This window comes from Catharus ustulatus, chromosome Z (assembly GCF_009819885.2).
Source record: "Catharus ustulatus isolate bCatUst1 chromosome Z, bCatUst1.pri.v2, whole genome shotgun sequence".
NCBI lineage: Eukaryota > Metazoa > Chordata > Aves > Passeriformes > Turdidae > Catharus > Catharus ustulatus.
In genome coordinates, this window is record NC_046262.2 from 11,203,329 (window position 1) to 11,220,201 (window position 16,873).

General features: G+C 43.0%; 1 protein-coding gene across 2 annotated transcripts; it reads left to right on the forward strand.

The window, feature by feature from the left end:
* The first annotated feature begins 2,295 nt into the window (after positions 1–2,295).
* DNAJC21 (DnaJ heat shock protein family (Hsp40) member C21) lies at positions 2,296–16,641 on the forward strand. Of its 2 annotated transcripts, none has more exons than XM_033085555.1 (12): positions 2,296–2,446; positions 2,586–2,679; positions 3,509–3,632; positions 4,505–4,627; positions 7,594–7,898; positions 9,079–9,230; positions 9,559–9,646; positions 9,887–10,045; positions 10,668–10,707; positions 13,418–13,605; positions 13,993–14,068; positions 15,051–16,641. In XM_033085555.1, exons 1-12 carry the CDS (start codon positions 2,350–2,352, stop codon positions 15,216–15,218), a joined length of 1,614 nt encoding a protein of 537 aa, XP_032941446.1. In that variant the 5' UTR covers positions 2,296–2,349; the 3' UTR covers positions 15,219–16,641. The 2 variants fall into 2 exon arrangements, with proteins under 2 accessions (XP_032941446.1, XP_032941447.1); XM_033085556.1 differs by having other exon boundaries at positions 2,297–2,446; positions 13,996–14,068.
* Positions 16,642–16,873: the final 232 nt, after the last annotated feature.

Genomic DNA, 16,873 nt, shown 5'->3' on the forward strand with positions numbered 1-16,873 from the left:
GTTGCATTGGAAGGGACCCCCATCAGTGTCACTGAGCCCGACTTCACTCTTTGCAGAACTAATTAACACTGAGCCATATGACTGAGGTCATCATCCAGACCCTCCTTAACTGTTGACAGGCTTGATGCCATGACCACTTCCCTGGGAACTAACCACCCTGTGTGTAAAGAACCTTGGTGTCCAACTGGAATTTTCCCTGACACACTGTAGTGGTTTAACCCCAGCTGGCAACTCAGCTCAGGTTTTAGTGGGTTATAGGTGTGAGGTTTTGGTGGTTTTTAGCTTAGAATAGGTTTGACTAATTTTAAGAAAAAGGAAAAAGATAAATAGTTTAGGAAGTTTTCTTTAGTTAGTTAGAAATTAACTAAGAGTAAAAGATACTTTTTTATTGTTGTTTCTTGTAATAAAGTTTGTGTGAAGGATGTGGGGGAGTAAGCTGCCTGCTCACTCTCCCTTGGTAGGGTGCAGAAGAGATCAGAAGGGTAGAAGTGAAAACTTATGAGTTGAGATACAGACTGTTCAGCAAAATCAAAGCTTTTTGTAAAGCAAAAGCCATGCACAAAGCAAAACAAAACAAAGAATTTATCTACTATGATCTGCGGGTAGGCAGGTATTCACCTCCCAGGAAAGCTGGGCTCCAGTACATGTAGCAGTGACTCAGGAAGACAAATGTGTCACTATGAATGTTCCCTCCTTCTTCCTCCAGCTTTGTATGCTGAGCACGGTGCCATGTTGTGTGAGATACCCCTGCAGTCAGATGGGAGCTGCCCTGGCTGCGTCCCCTCAGTTTTTTGTGCACCCTTCTCTGGTGGGTGGGGTGAGAAGCAAAAAAGGCTTTGAGTCTGAGCACTGCTCAACAATAATGCAAGCATTTCTGTTACTATCAACACAATATCTGTGTTTTCAGCACAAATCCAAAACAGAGCTCCTTACCAGCTACTATGATGAAAATTTACTCTATTCCAGCCAAAACCTCCTTTGACAAAGGTGTGCATTGGAGTGAGGTCCTTCTCCAAGCTGAACAAGCCATGTGATCTCAGCTGTGCCCAAGTCTTGCGCTCCAGAGCTCTCCATATCTAAGCTGCCCTCCTGATACACACCAATAGTTTTATATCCTTCTTATATTGAGGTGGCCCAAAGCTGCCCCCAGCCCTGGAGGTGAAGCTGCCCCAGCTCAGAGCAGAGCAGGACAATCCCCTCCCTTGTCCAGCTGGTGATGCTGTGCCTGATGCCCCAGGACAGGGTTGGCCCTGCTGGCTGCCAGGGCACTGCTGGCTCGTGTTCAATTTGCCATGCCTCAGTTAAACACTGAGGTTAGGACCTCCAGATTTTACTGTGAGATCAGGGCCTCCAGATTTTCCCGTCTGATCCAAAGCTCTGTTCATGTAGTGCCCACTAATACACAGCTGATCTAGGTGTGTAAGAATGAAAGCAATGTGGACCAACCCTAAAATCTCTGAAGAACACAGATATTAAAAAAAGCTGCCTTGAGAATGTGTGCTGTGCTGGCTGTGCCTCTGAGCTCCTCAACACCCACAGAAGTGAGAAATATCTATTTCAGAAATAGTGTGGCCAGCAGGCCTAGGGAAGCTGTTCTTCCCCTGTGCTCAGCACTAGTGAGGTCACTAGTGAGTCCTGTGCTCAGGTCTGGGCTCCTAAGGGATGTTCAGGAAGGACTTTGAGGTGCTGGAGCAAGTTCAGGAGAGGGAAACCAAGCTGTGAAGCACAACAAAGCCCGGAGCACAGGTCTTAAGAGAAGCAGGGAAATGAGGAGGCTCAGGGAAGACCTCATCGCTCTCTTCAGCTCCACGAAGGAAGGTGTGGCCAGGCTGGGGTCAGACTTTTCTCCGAGGCAACTGGCAATAGGACAAGAGGACACAGCTTTAAGCCGTGCCAGGGGACGTTAACGCTGAACTTGAGGAGTAATTTCTTCACAGAAAGGTTGATTAGACATTAGAATGGGCCGCCCAAGGGAGGGTGGAGTCACTGTCCCTGGAGGTGTTTAAGAAAAGCCTGGGCGCAGCACTGAGTGCTATGGTCTGTGGACACGGTGGTGTTGGGTCACAGGTAGCACTCGATGATCTCGGAGATCTCTTCCACCCTCCTTGATTCCGTGAATTCCAGCACAAGGTACCGATCAACCGGACGCCGCGGGATTGCAGCGCCCGAACCGGGCGGCGGGCCGGGCAGAGGCGTCCCCAGCGCGTTGCCGCTGCCGGGTGACTCCGCTCCTCAGGGCCCGCCCCTCCCGCCTCGCTCCTCCCGCTGCCGGCCTCGCCCCTCCCGGCGCGGGGCGGCCGTGCCCGGTGTCCCGGTGTCCCCGCCCCGCCGGCCGCCGCCGCCATCGCCATGAAGTGCCACTACGAGGTGCTGGGCGTGAGGCGCGACGCCGCCGAGGAGGAGCTGAAGCGGGCGTACCGCCGGCTGGCGCTGCGCTGGCACCCGGGTACGGCCCGGGCCCGGGCCCGGCCCCTCTCGGCGCGGGGGCACCGCGCTGTCGCCTGGCTCGGTGCCGGGGGCGGCGGGGCGGCTGCTGCCGCCCAGCCTGACCGCCGCTGACGCGGTTTCGTTAAATTGTCGTGCAGATAAAAACCTCGAGAACGCGGAGGAGGCAGCGGAGCAGTTCAAGTTGATCCAGGCGGCGTACGACGTGCTCAGCGACCCACAGGAACGGGCCTGGTGAGCGGCGCTTGGCCTGGCAGAGGCTTTATTAGCCCTGTGCCAGGACTTGTCCTGTGCTGTTCCTGGGCCTCCTCGCTGCGAGTCCGCGCGGGCATCCGAGGGCAGGAGCAGCCGCCTGGGTTTGGCTGTGAAAGAGTTAGAGCCGTGCAGCCCCGCGGAGGGGCAGAGCTCCGCTCGCTCACCGCCCTCGTGGTGTGCCGGGAGCTGAGCCGTGCTGGGCCCCGAGCAGCCCTGCCAGCAGCCAGGCTTGGCCTGCTCCCTCCTCCCCGAGCACGGGGCAGCTCCTGCACGGGTCAGCCCTCAGGCCTTGGGCAGTGCATACAGGTGTTCAGTGCTAATTTGAAATACACACGTGCACATCTCTAAGGGGTTGCTACTCTGAATATTCTGTGTAGTTCGTTTTTCACGTGGTCTGAAGGATGTACTAGATTACACAGCCAAACCCACCTCTCCTGAGTTTGTCCTCCTTGAAAATACAGGACTTTTTTTTCAGTTTTTATGTACTTATGTATGATTTGGAGATTTAAATAACGTCCTACCCGTTTCTGGAAGTTTGGTGAGGCATCTTGCTCAAATGTGATCAGTTGGTAGCTGACTGTTGAGGAATTACTACTGTAGATATTGCAGATAAAGTATGTTAAGTAAAGCTCAAGAGGGAATATTTACTGGGTCTGTCATGTATTTTTTCTCAATGAAGACTTTGGATGTGAGAGACAAATTACGGATAGTGGGTTAAGGTATGCAATGATGTGATAAGTTACTTAGTTTATCAGCACTGACGAGTGTTCTATGTCTCTACATCCTTGATGCTGTGAATTTTTTCCAGGTATGATAATCACAGGGAGGCTCTGCTGAAAGGGGGAGTTGATGGAGACTATCAAGATGATAGCTTAGATCTGCTGCACTACTTCACTGTTAGCTGTTACTCTGGATATGGGGATGATGAAAAGGTAATGAATCAATTAATCTTTAATGAATCAGTTTAAATTCCATTATAATTGGTGGCATTTGTTTTAAGTTACATGTGTGGAATTGTTAGCACAGTTTACACAAATCTGAGACAAAACTTACTCTGGATGCATGAGAAAGCTTTAATTCTTGCATATTGTCCAACAATTACTTAATCATAATGTCCAACTATGCTGTACAGTTACAGATGTATGGATATTGTGTGCATATCTTACATAGTGAAGCATTCCACAGCTTTACAATACCATCTGTTTATTTAGAAATACCTTTATCAAGCTAGAACGCTTAAAACTACAGAAAAGCAGTGTAACAAAAGTCTTTGGGGATGAGTGGGCTTGCTATAATTGAATTCCCCATTGGATTTTAGAACACTCACCATATATTAAAAAGCTCCAGGTGATTAGAAAAACATCCATCAGAGAAAATACTTTCCTGTCCTTTTGTTACTGTACTAGTAGTCAGATAGTAACATATTAATTTAGAAAAATATAGGATTTTTAATAGTGAATCTTATGTTTGGAACTTCTACAAAACCTAATCCTGTGTAACTAGAAACTTACCACCATCTCCAGCATATGGATACTTTTTGTCTTTTAAAATTTGTATTTGATGACACATGTGAGAGGGACAGAGACTGCGTGAAGAAGGTGGAAATAAAAGGCATGAGAAATAGTGGAACTTTGATAAGAAGGGTCTTGTACCTCAAGCAAGTGCCTACCAGGCCTTTACCCTGGTTTTGAGTTGCTCTTGCAGTGTGGCAATGTTTCTCTAAAATACACTGTGCCTGAGCATTTGTGCATGTGTTCTTGAGCCATGCAAAAGGTTTATTTATTTATTTATTTATTTATTTCAGGGATTCTTTACAGTCTATCGACAAGTTTTTGAGAAGATTGCAAAGGAAGAATTGGAATATATGACACAGGAAGATACTGAAGAATTCCCTATGTTTGGATATTCTCATAGTGACTATGATACGGTAAGAGCAAGCATAAAACTGAGCTGTGGGTAACAGAGTTAAACCATTGCTTTGTCCCAAAGGAAAGGTGCCTGCTGATCTCTGAGGTGAATACCATCTGTCTGTGGTTATTTTCTACTGTTGTAGACCATTACTGCAAAGGAAGGGCTTGTGGTCTGATTTATATTTATATGAATTAAAATTGGTATTTCCTGTTGGGCTGTACTATTAGCCAGATACTTCACAGGGCCAGCCATCAGTTATGCCAATGGAATTTAAGTCTAGTGCCAGACCTATAAAGCAAAATAATGCAAATTTACTTTGCTTTCTGATGAGAGTAGTTTAGCAGTGTTTAACACAACTTAGATTACAGAAAGGGCAGTGAGCTAATTTTTTCTTCCTATAACATGTGCTATCTTGCCTCATACAGGAAAACTGCATAGCACTTAGTGTGTAGCACAGCCTTTCGAAAATAGATGCGATGTCGACTGGAGTGTGAGCTTTCATTATGATTACTTTGTCATCTGCAATGACAGAAAACACTGCATGCTCTTCTCTGTGAAGGAAACAAAGCAAGTGTATGGGTACTTGTATGACTTGAATTCTTGTAATCTGGTTTGCCAGTTATTTGTTATAATCTACCAGACTATCAGATTTAGGATTTTTTTTTAATGGTTACCAGTATTTCTGTGTTGAAATTAAATAATGAGGTGATAACACTTTCCCTAGGGAATAACTGCACAGTATGAAGTGCACTCAAATGTTGCTTCTAGTGTGGTACTTCTCCCTGTCACTTTCTCTGTATGGCTAATTATTTATGAAATTTAAATTGGTCCATACCTGAAAAGCTAGTAGCTTCAGTGGTACGAAACTTGTCTGGAGTTGGAAACAAAAGTTACAAGCAAACTTCTTAAGAGGTGCCAGAAAGGGTATTTGGAAGTGGGGAGAAGTTACAGTGTGGCTTACAAGTGGAAATCTTTCCCAGCGAGAATACATAGTATCTCTGAATTAGCTAAAATCTGTCTTTTAGTGGAGTAATCTTGAAACGTCTTTTGAAAACTGCTTGTTTTGAGGCTATGGGATAGATAAAATTATAGACTCAAAATAGCTTTAATGCCTGTGTCATTTAATAATTGCAGAAAGGACTGGAATTCTAACACCAACATGCTTTGACATCTGCCTAGTTCACACTGTTGTGGAAGCAGAGTGCTCACTTTTTTTTCCCCCTAGGGATTCATAGGGGTATTTTATAGGAAATAGCTTCTGTTAAGTAGAAAGGTAATTTTCCCTGTTGTCTTATATTCAGACAAAGAGATTACACTGTTGAGGATTCCAGCATTGCAGTGCTCACTTCTCTATGGTGTAGTAATTGAATGGGAAAAGAGTTTTAGAAGGGAGCTACAAAAACTGTACCAAGGCTTCACAATCTGTGATGTGAATGGTCTCTGGTTTGGTCTAGTCAGTGAATTCACTGACTAGAAGCTTGGGAGGCAGCTTGATCAGTGCCAGGCAGCCAGTAAAAATGTTCTTAAGGCTGTGAGTTCACAAGCCTTCATGGGAAGAGAAGACTTGCAGGTCGGCTAGATGCAGAAACAAAAGTGATCAGCTCCAGGTATGAGTGACTGGTAGGCAAAACAAAATCCACCTGGGAATTCAGCAAGGACTGCTGTACAGGCTACTGAATAATGCCAGACACATGCAGATTGTTAAGGCAGCTGCTGAGAATGGGGCAAGTGACCATATACGTGTGGGGAAGGAGAAGATGATCCCTGTCATCAGTTGATGGGTCTGCATCCTTTTGCACAGAAAAGTCGTCTTCTGAAGCAGAAATCTGAGCTAGGTAGTCTAATATTACTTAGGTTATTGGATGAAATATGAATGTTTGTTGGTTATTTTTTGTGATAGCAGAGAAAAAAACTCTGGTGACTTGCCTTCCAGAAGCCATAGCCATGAACTTTGCATATAGATAGGCTACTGGAAGTTATTGTTGACTTGTACTTGTGAATAACAATTGATAGTTGTAGTTGCTGTGAATAAAAATGGCAGAAGAAGAAGAGAACTCACTAGAAGAAAACATATTAAAACATTAGGTTAAATACTTCTATGAGGCATCTCAAAATATGGACAGTTGGACATGTAGAAGTGAGTAGTAAAAAGGAGGATTGATGGGGCAAATGGTCTAAGAAGGAAGTTTAGGCATATCTTGATTGCTGAATATAGAAATATACAAATGCAGAAGGACAATAATTATTTGGAGAGAAATAAAGAACAAACTCAAAGTGATTATGATGCCATGTTGTTAGTCCAGTGTTTACCCATGACTAGTAAAAGGAAGGGGGTTAAATAATGATCACTTACTTTGTCATTTAATGTGAAAGCTAGGGGGCATAATTTTAACCTACAGTCATGTAGTTTGCCAACAAAACAGGAGTAAATGTTCCTTCACATCGCCCTTTGTTAAACTGTGTAGGTCATGGCTCCTTGCTGTTTAATCGTCAAGGGCTATTCACTTCTGTCTTGCTCAGGAAGCAGAGAGAATATACAAGGAAGAATAGCATTATATATTTATTTTGCTGCTTTTTTATGCTGTGCAAGTATATGGCTGACCTCTGGTGTGGTTTAATGTGGAGGTTCATAGGTAAGTTACCAGCATGCAGGCAGCATGTGTGATCCTGATTGTGCTTTTAGTTTGACAAGAGAAATACAGCACAGCTGAGTAACTGGACACTAGTGTCAGCGTGATCCAGTCCTGCAGGACGATATTTATAGAAGATGTAGTTTGTAATAGTTAAGACAAGGTTGTTGAATTGACATGCTTTCAGACTTCAAGGATGATGTTAGAAATTTCTCTAAATCTTCATTTCTCTGAGGCAGAATTGTGGCCTGTATAGAAGTTCAGAAAAAAACTGTTATATAAGCCCTAAATTATTCATCTCGTTTTTCTGTCCTTCTTCAACAAGTTGACTTAATTTTGTTTTTTTCTACAGGTAGTCCACCCTTTCTATGCATATTGGCAGAGTTTCTGTACTCAGAAAAACTTTGCTTGGAAAGAAGAGTATGATACACGACAAGCCTCAAACCGCTGGGAGAAACGAGCTATGGAAAAAGAGAACAAGAAAACGAGAGAGAAAGCAAGGAAAGAGAGGAATGAACTGATCCGTCAGCTAGTAGCATTTATTCGTAAAAGGGATAAAAGAGTACAGGCTCACAGAAAACTTTTAGAAGAACAAAATGCAGAAAAAACTAGGAAAGCAGAGGAATTTCGGAGGCAACAGAAGCTAAAACAAGCCAAGTATGTACATATGGAACAATTTTTTTTTTTTAACTTGGAGAAGCTATCCAATACAGACATAGATTCTAAAAGTAGCTCCACTTGCTCTTTTAAGCATGCTTGAAAATTTTAGGTATTAATTTTGGTCACAAGTCTGAGGTTTTTAAAACTCAGGTTTCTGCATCGTATGGACTAGTAGTGATCTAAGATAACTGGGTAATCTGGGTGCTGTGGGTTGTAATAGCAGAGAACCCAGTGTGCTTTTATTTAGCTGAGCAAATAAGATTTAATAGTTATCTTTGTTCCTTTCAAGAAAAAAGAATGTAAGTGGTAGAATAAGGGAGAGCAGGACTGTAACAACCTGGACTTGGATCACCTTCACCTTGGAGCTGTACCTGCTAAAAAGAAAGAGGAGAAAATGAGCTTAGCTTTGTCTTCCTTTTAACTCTTTGGAAAGGACCCTTTCCTTAGACTAAATGCAGTGTCAAAAGTTTGGCTTTTTTGCCAAAATAGGAAGAGGTGGTCTCCTAACCATAGCCACAATTTGTTTTTTCAACTGGAAGAACTGTTTGCCTGAACATATGAGAGAGGAGCTTAACTTCTTACTGAGAGTACGCTTGCAAAATTACAACATATTGGTTAAAATTATGTAATAACATATATGAAGTCTATTATGTATTATGCACAAAAAAAAGTAGGGTTATGCATTTATTGACAAGTGGCTTGATAATTCTGAGGCCAGAAGCTACCTGGAGCAAAATTCAGCTGTCCTCTGATGGCCTGTTTGATAACTTGGGGTGCACTTGGTGGGAAAACTGAGTTGGTACATTCCCATAGTGCACAGTCAATGAGTATTGTGTGTGTGGATTCTGTTGTCCTGTATTTTTTGTGAGTTTGGACCTTGGCATAGGATTGAACTGACTCCCTTGCTATCAGCTTGATAACTGACCATGCTGCACAGCGTGTTCTGCCTGAAATTCAGTGAGGACCTACCTACATTAGTGTGTCTGTTTGCCATGTAAAGATGACCATTGACATCACAAATTAACACAGATTGCTCAGATTTTTGATTGTTTCCTCCGTAATAACAGAAGGAGAATTTTTCTTCTGAGATGCCCAAGATCTTTAAGTAGAAGTTATCTTTAAGTAACACTGTTCCTGTAGTTCCTATCTCAGGGACACAACTGTATTATGCTTACAGGCTTGCTGAGCAGTACAAAGAGCAGAGCTGGATAACTATGTCAGATCTGGAGAGAGAGCTGCAAGAGATGGAAGCACAATATGAAAAGGAATTTGGAGATGGATCAGGTGGTGAAGATGAGTTAGAAGAACAGGAGACAAAAGGCATTGAAGGTACGGTGTGTGGGGAGGTGATCTGTACTGAGTCACTGCGGTATGAGTGTTGCTCACTTACAACCTCTGATTCACAGTTCTGACTAATGAACTCACTGCCTCCCTCTGAGAGTGCTGGACTAGAGTCTGTCCCTCTCTGGTGGTTTGCTTTGAACAAGCTGCAGCAGTTAATTTATACCAGTATCTGATTTAGTGAGATGATCTTGAGCTGTCTGTGTGTCAGTAGTACTGGAGAAATTGAATGTCAGTGCTGTGACTATTTTCTGGGGCTTAAAGAGCAGCTCGATCAAAATTTGCTCATCTCTCTGATCCCTGCTTATGTCTTCAGACAAACTGAATGATGAAACTGAAGAAGCTGAATTTGTTGATGGTCTGTACTGCCCTGCTTGTGACAAATTGTTAAAAACTGAGAAAGCGTAAGTATTTGTGGCTGGGGAATATGGGAGTGGAGGTATTGGGTTATAAGTAATTTAAAACCTCATTTTTAAAGAATTGTTAACTCCAAATAATGTTAGTGTTGTCTTCCCAGTAAATACATTGTCAGTGCAGAAATTTCCATGCTTAGTAGTGCTGGATAGTGGACCTGTTATTAATTTATATGTAAATATAACAATGTTTGCTCAGAACAACCTGCAGTAACAATCTGGTCTTCACAGCATGAAGAATCATGAAAAATCAAAAAAGCATAGAGAGATGGTATCACTGTTACGACAGCAATTGGAAGAGGAGGAAGAGAAATTTTCTGTGTCTTTGGATGATGCAGATGAAGTACAGACCAAAGAGGAGGAAGAAACAGAAGACATACCCAAACAGAAGTACTTCAAATTATTTTTAATTTTATCATGACTCATGATTTACTAAGTCTTACTGGCCTTCAAAGGGAGCTCCTGATGATTTGCCACTGCATTTGCTCTCAGTATTGTGCAATTTGAAATACTTCTTAAAATCAGAGTTCCAGTAAAACACATGCATTTGCATGACTGCATTCAAGTGCTGTAGAACTACAGACTTATGTTTTCTCTGCTGCTTTAAGTTATATGTTAAGGAAAAGAAGGGTTTGTTATTTTTCAAGCAAGAGGGACTTGCACAGAGCCAGGGCTTATTGATTTGTGAGTTGACTGCTGGCATAAATGGAAAATGAGTGAGCTCAAAATCAGAATTGTTACACAAATTCATTTTTTAAACAGAACCAGAGCGTAATCCTAACTGTCTCACTAGTATCTTTGGGTGCAGTCTGAATAGTGTTTTACTAAATGCACTGAGTAGTTTGGGAGACATATTGTTTTAATTTCTGTAATGAGTGACATTCTTTTTGTGGCTATCTAATATCATGATAAGAAGATAAAGGAAAAGTATAGCTTGATACCTTTTTAGAAATCCTACTAGTTTTTGTGGGTTTTATGTAAAAAAAAGATCATTTTAAAATTATCTTTACAGACTCTCAAAGAAACAAAGGAAGAAACAGAAAACAATGAAGGTATGTAGTCATAGTGATACTCTGGGACCTTTACAACCCAGTTTTATTAACTCCTAACAAATTATTTTTCTGTCTTGCAAAATAGGAGAACTTGAAATTCCACAGAATTTGAAGACTATTTAAAATACTTTTAATTATTCTTTGCCACCAGAATAACTTTTATTAGACTTATTATATATAAGTATATATAATTGTTATAATAACATCATAGGCCTCACTTCGTTCTGTTAGAAGGTGACTTTAAAAAGGATGTAGTCTGAAGTGTGAGAAAAGCAGATGGAAACAGGCAGACAGGGAGAATGCGAGGAGTTGATCAGGAAGACCAGTAGTGGCATTGGTTGCACTAAGAGCTCAGTTTGGTGGTCACTTCTGGCTTTAGTTGCGGGAGTTTGCGTAATGCATTGTTTTTTAATCTCTGATTTAGAGGGAGTCAAAAAGGGTGCCACAGTATTGGTTTCCTGCTGGTACTGTAGCTGTTGGAATGAGCACATCCATTCCACCCTTCTCTTGGACTACAAACAAAAGTAACATCAATCTGTTGTACTCCAGGATATGAATCTATGTGTGCTATCACAGATCTGTGCTGACAGCAGCAGGTGGAATTCACCAGTTGCAAGCTGTTTGAGGCTTGAGTGGTCTGCCTTCCTCAAACTTTATCCTTTTCAAGTACAGTAATTTCACGATTACAAGCCGCACCTAATTATAAGCAGCATGTCCGAGTGTCGGCAACGTTTCGTTCTTCCTCCATATATAAGCCGCACCGGATTATTAGCTGTACTTTTGCTCACAGCGAGGATCCCCGTGCAACTTTCACAAAGTTGCCAATTAGTAACAGAATCGTGGGATTGCAGGGTTTACTGGCTCGGCTCGGGGCCATGCGGCCTCGGCCCACTTGGGGCTGCCGACGGGGCCGAGTGAGCGAGCTTGGCACTGCCACTCGGCGGGGCCACTCGGGGCTGGCCACTGCTGCCGGGCTCACTCAGCCCTTCCTGCACTGCCAGCACCGGGTGGGCTGGCCCTGGCCCAGCACTGCCGGTCCCGCCACCACTGCGTTCGCTCCGCCCGGCCCCCACCGCGTTCACTTCCCCAGGCCCAGGGCTGCCTGCCCGGCCCCCGCTGCATTCGCTTCCCCCACCTGGCCCAGGGCAGCCCACCCGGCCCCCACCACGTCCACTTCCCCAGGCCCGGGAATGCCTACCTGGCCCCCACCGCATTCGCTTCCCCTGGCCCGGCGCTGCCTGCCCAACCCCTGCTTCGTTTGCTTTCCCCAGCCTGGGGCCTGTTGCTGCCGGCCCCACCCCGCTGGCGGGGCTGGCCCTGGCCCGGCACTGCCGGTCCTGCCGCTGCTGCATTCGCTCCCCCCTGCCTGACGCTGCCCGCCCAGCCCCCGCTGTGTTCGCTCCCCCTGGCCCAGCGCTGCCCCGCTGGGGCCAGATGGGCTCAGCTCGGCTTGGGGCTGCTGCCAGTTCACATTTCTGGTTGGCAAATTTCAGAACTTTTTTTCACATATTGGCCACTCTGGATTACGAGCCGCACTTCCAGGTTCAGACCAAAACTTTAGTCAAAATGGTGCGACTTATAATCATGGAATTTACTTATTCCTCAGTCCTAGCCTTGTTCCAGTGAGCTGTCTGTACCAGGTCATGCCTCTTCCATGCTTTCCCCTCTAATTTCCTATTGTCTGTTCCCCTTTTCTACCCTCTCCCACTCCACCATTATCTCTTGCTCTTAAGAAACTTTTCTGAGACTTTCAAGCAGCTGAAATTTCCTGGCTTCATACTGGCTGGTCCAGTTGCGTAGTCTGAGTATTGACTTGACCTTCATGTTTCTGTTTTCCTCCTCTGTTTGAGACCAGAAGGTCTGTTCTCACTGCAGAGGTGGCACATAGTCACTGTGACTCTGTTCCATCAGTTTGCTACAACCTGGACAGTAGGTGCCACTGTTGCATTACACACGATGGAATCTTGTGCTGAGAAATCCTGACCTCCATCCTCTGCCAAGCATTGTGTAGTACAGGGAATCTCTGTGGGTTTTATTTTCTTTTCCTGAAGTTGGGATTAGTAAAGTTTTTTTCAGGTAGCTGAGACTATGCACTAGAGATGGTAAGAGTTGCGTTAATGTGGTGTTAGGTCAAATTTATTATTGTGCTTTTGGAAGCTTTGCTGTTCTGCTTCAGACAAGGAGTTGATATTTTGCTAAACTACATGTGTTGAGTCTACTCTGGCCCATGGAAAAGGCTACCAGTATCTGCTAAGAAAGGAAATTACAATGTGTCTACCTAATTTCAGTCAGCTCAGTTATTTTGGCTGAGTGTCCTAATGCAGTTGTCTGGCACATAAAACTTTAGTCTAAATAATTAACCTTTTACAAAGTTATAAGCCAAACCATCATCTGTGAAATAAGAAATGAGAGTCAGAACAGGATGAACCCAGTGTGTAGTTAAAAACCACCTTCATTCTCCTCTTCTGTAGTTTCAGAGGCTGTTTTATTGGTGTTTCTTCCCTTCACCACAGGTGGCCTCATCTTTCAAAACAGGAGAACTAAGGTTTTACATGTTACAGTCTCACTGAAAACACACAGTAAAATTGAGAGGGTCCATGGCTTTCTCTCCTCCCAACCCACCCATATTTGAGGTAAATAAGTATAATACTATAAACATAGTCACTAGCGAACTGAAAGTATTTAACTTGGATTTCTTCTGTTTGGACAGAGTTATGAGGACTCTTTTGATCAAAGTGCTGATGAAGAAACAGTTGAACAGAAGGAAGTACCCAGCATGGAGGACTGCGGCTCAACAGAGGAGATAGTAAATGATGGCCAAAGATGTGCTGAGTCAGAGGACACAGGCGTTACAGATGATGTCAGTCAAGAGAATGAAACAAAAAGTGAAGCAAAAAGGTGTGTTGTGTTGCAACATTACAGTCACTGTGTCATTCTGTGTCATGATTGATACTGTCAAACAAGGATAGATTTATTCTCAAATGTAGACTCTAGGAGGCTGCTCACCAAAACTGGTTTGAGTAAATATGATACTGAACAAAGAGTGTAGGAGCTTCTCTGAAAGGGGTATTTGACTGCAGGTTGCTGCCATATCACTTCCCAGGAGCAGATTCAACATCTTGAGATGAACAATTGGTTGTATAAATTTTTTTTTTCTGCGTGCACTTACATTGTGTTTTGTGAAACAAGAACAGGGAAAAGCAGCAGAGACATTGAAAACTGAAAAACATTAGAAACTTGTAAATGTTGGATGTTCCTGTGCACTGATCTTGCTCTGTCTATTAGCAGCACTAAGCCTAAAGGGAAGAAAGCCAAGGAAGCAAAAAAGTCTTCGAAGGCATCTTCAGAGAGCTCAACAACGGTATGTCAAATTTGTTATACTGTTTAAAATAAAATCATAGGTTGGAAGGGACCTTAAAGGTCATCTCATTCCAGTAGACCACATTGTTAAAGCCCCATCCAACCTGGTCTTGGACACTTCCCAGGGATGAGGCATCCACAGCTTCTCTGGGCCAATGACTTATTACCCTTACAGTAAAGAATTTCTTCCTAATGTGTAGTCTAGACCCACACTCTGTCATATTAAGACCATTGCCCATTGTCCTGTCACTCTGCCTGTATAAAAAGTCACTCTCCCTCCTTTATTTAAGCCCCCTTAAGGCACTGGAAGGCTGCAATGAGTCCTCTCTGGAACCTTCTCTTCATCTCTTTCAGCCTGTCTTTATAGAAAGGCTTAAAGGTGGGGGTTGTATAACTACAGAGAAAGCTGTTTTTTGGTCATCTCCAACCCACAAATTCTACCCCTGTGATTTTAATAGAACTAAAACTTCAGCTCATGTCCTCACAGAGAAATGCAGGACTAAGCTTCATTTCTAGGAGAGTTCTGTGTGCAAGGCCGTTCAAATAAATTAACAACTGGGGACAGAGCTATTGTCACCCAGCAGGTGACAGGCAGTACTGTTTGCATCTTTCTTGATATTGATGCTTGCCGGAGAGGGAAGCTTTGTAGTAAGACATACTAAATTCACTGCATCTCGGAGCCAAAAGTATTATCTCTGTGGTCAGGTGAGATCAAAACTATTCTTTACTTTGAATTAGATTTGCAAATCTCCAATTCTTGTTTTATTTAAAACACTTCAAAATTTCATGAAGGTATATTTGCGATTAGTTTTTAAAAATATGTGTTTAATCATTAATGAGGAATGGAATATTGATGATAGGAACAAACAGCTTATTTCTGCTTCACTGCTAAGGAGAAACTGTGTGCAAGAAATTGATGTATTGCACTGATGACATATTCAATATGAATGCGAAGCATTCTGAGGTTTTTTTTCTCATTGTAGAGTGAAGTTCCCATCCACTGTGTAACCTGCAATTCTGTATTTCCATCACGAAATAAATTGTTTGAACACCTGAAAGCCACAGGACATGCAAGAGCAACAGCAACAACACCGACAGTAAATGGAGCTGTGAATGCCAAAACCAAAAAAGAGAAACGTAAAAACAGATAGAAGTTTGCTATAGTGACAGTCTTCAGAATTGTACATTAACACTCTTACAGAAGTGAAACATGCACATTGCCTGTGTCTGGAGTTAAACAAAGAAGGCAAGTACCAATGTATGAAAAAAAATTGAAGGTGCACAAAAGGAATACTACCTTGTGGAGGATTCTGTGCTTTCTTCTGTTTGTAACAGCCTTCCTTTAATCGTAGAATGATTTGGTATCATGGCACAGGCAGGTGCTCCTTCCACCAAGCCACTTTGACTAAAGCCCCTTACCCTGCAGCAGCTTTCACACCATGAGTGGGGAAATAGTAACTTAAAGCTACTCGCCTTGTGTTCCTGTAGAAACCTGCATGGTCGAAGTACCCACACAGAGGAAATAATAAATTATTTTGACACGTATGCTGTTGCTTTTCTTTTGAGAGAGCTCAGCTCAGGGTGAGTGTAGCTGGTAGCAGGGCCTGTGCCCAGATGGTGAGAACATAGTGCTAGTAACACCCACATCATGGATTTGATTGTTCTGTGGGCCATTCAGTTAAGAGCTGGGCTTGATGATCCTTGTGAATCCCTTTCAACGGATAATATTCTTTGATCCTTTATCAAATATGAAGCACAGCCAAGACACGGACTTTTCTTCTGCCGTCCTCAAATTACTTAATTACATTAAGCAGTAGACAGAAGGGAAGGAGTTAGATGATAAAGCTGTTTAATCAGTTTTGACAATTCCTATTTGTCTTGTACATGTACCTTCATGGCAGGTGCTGGGGAAAAGTCCAGTGGAACAGCCTTGCTGGACTAAGTGAAGGAGAAATAAATGAGTCACATGAATGAATTAATTGGTTCTGCTTTCCAAGGAAAGACACAACACTTCTGTTTAAAGTCATAATCTGCCTGATCTTGGGTAGGAAAAAGTGGGATAACAAACACCTGATTTTGGAGTGGAATTGGGTTGTACACAGGAATTGTCAATGGAATTGGAGAAGGCAGTGCTTAGCAAAGGCTATACAATATTGTTTAGGACTCATGTAAGATTTGGAAAGGATGCTCTTACCAAAGTTTCTCTAAAGTACTGGAAGAATCCTCCCCTCCCCTCCCCTCCCCTCCCCGACATGGTACTTTATTGGGTGAAGGAATTTTTCAAATATTAAAATTGGAATAAAAGTAAAATGATAAATGTACAGTTCTTCCTGACTGTCCACAACATCATTTTTTATTGGAAACTGAAGGAAGCAATGACTTTACACATTAAGGAGTGATTATGTAAAAAAGAACATCTTATTCCAACTTCCAGAGTTTGCACCTTTACAGAATGATTAATGGGTGTGCTGTGCAATCCCAAAAGCAGCAGGAGAAAAAGAGAAATGTATTTTGGAGAGGGTGATGGCTGGTTTTTTATCCCCATGATAAAAATAATTACTGTAATTAGAAACATCTCAACTGTCTGAAAACTTTTTGTAATGCTCTAATTACAGTTGTGTCCTTGTAGACAGGGTAAACAGTTTTAACTGAAATTTCTTCCCCAACTCTTTCTGTCACACTTCCTAAAAATTACTGATTTTGATATGACTTTCATGGGGGGAAGAAGAACATATGCCTGCCTCTCCATTTGATACCCTGTTAATCCAGTCAAGGTTTTTTGGTAATAGGTGTGCAGTTAATATAA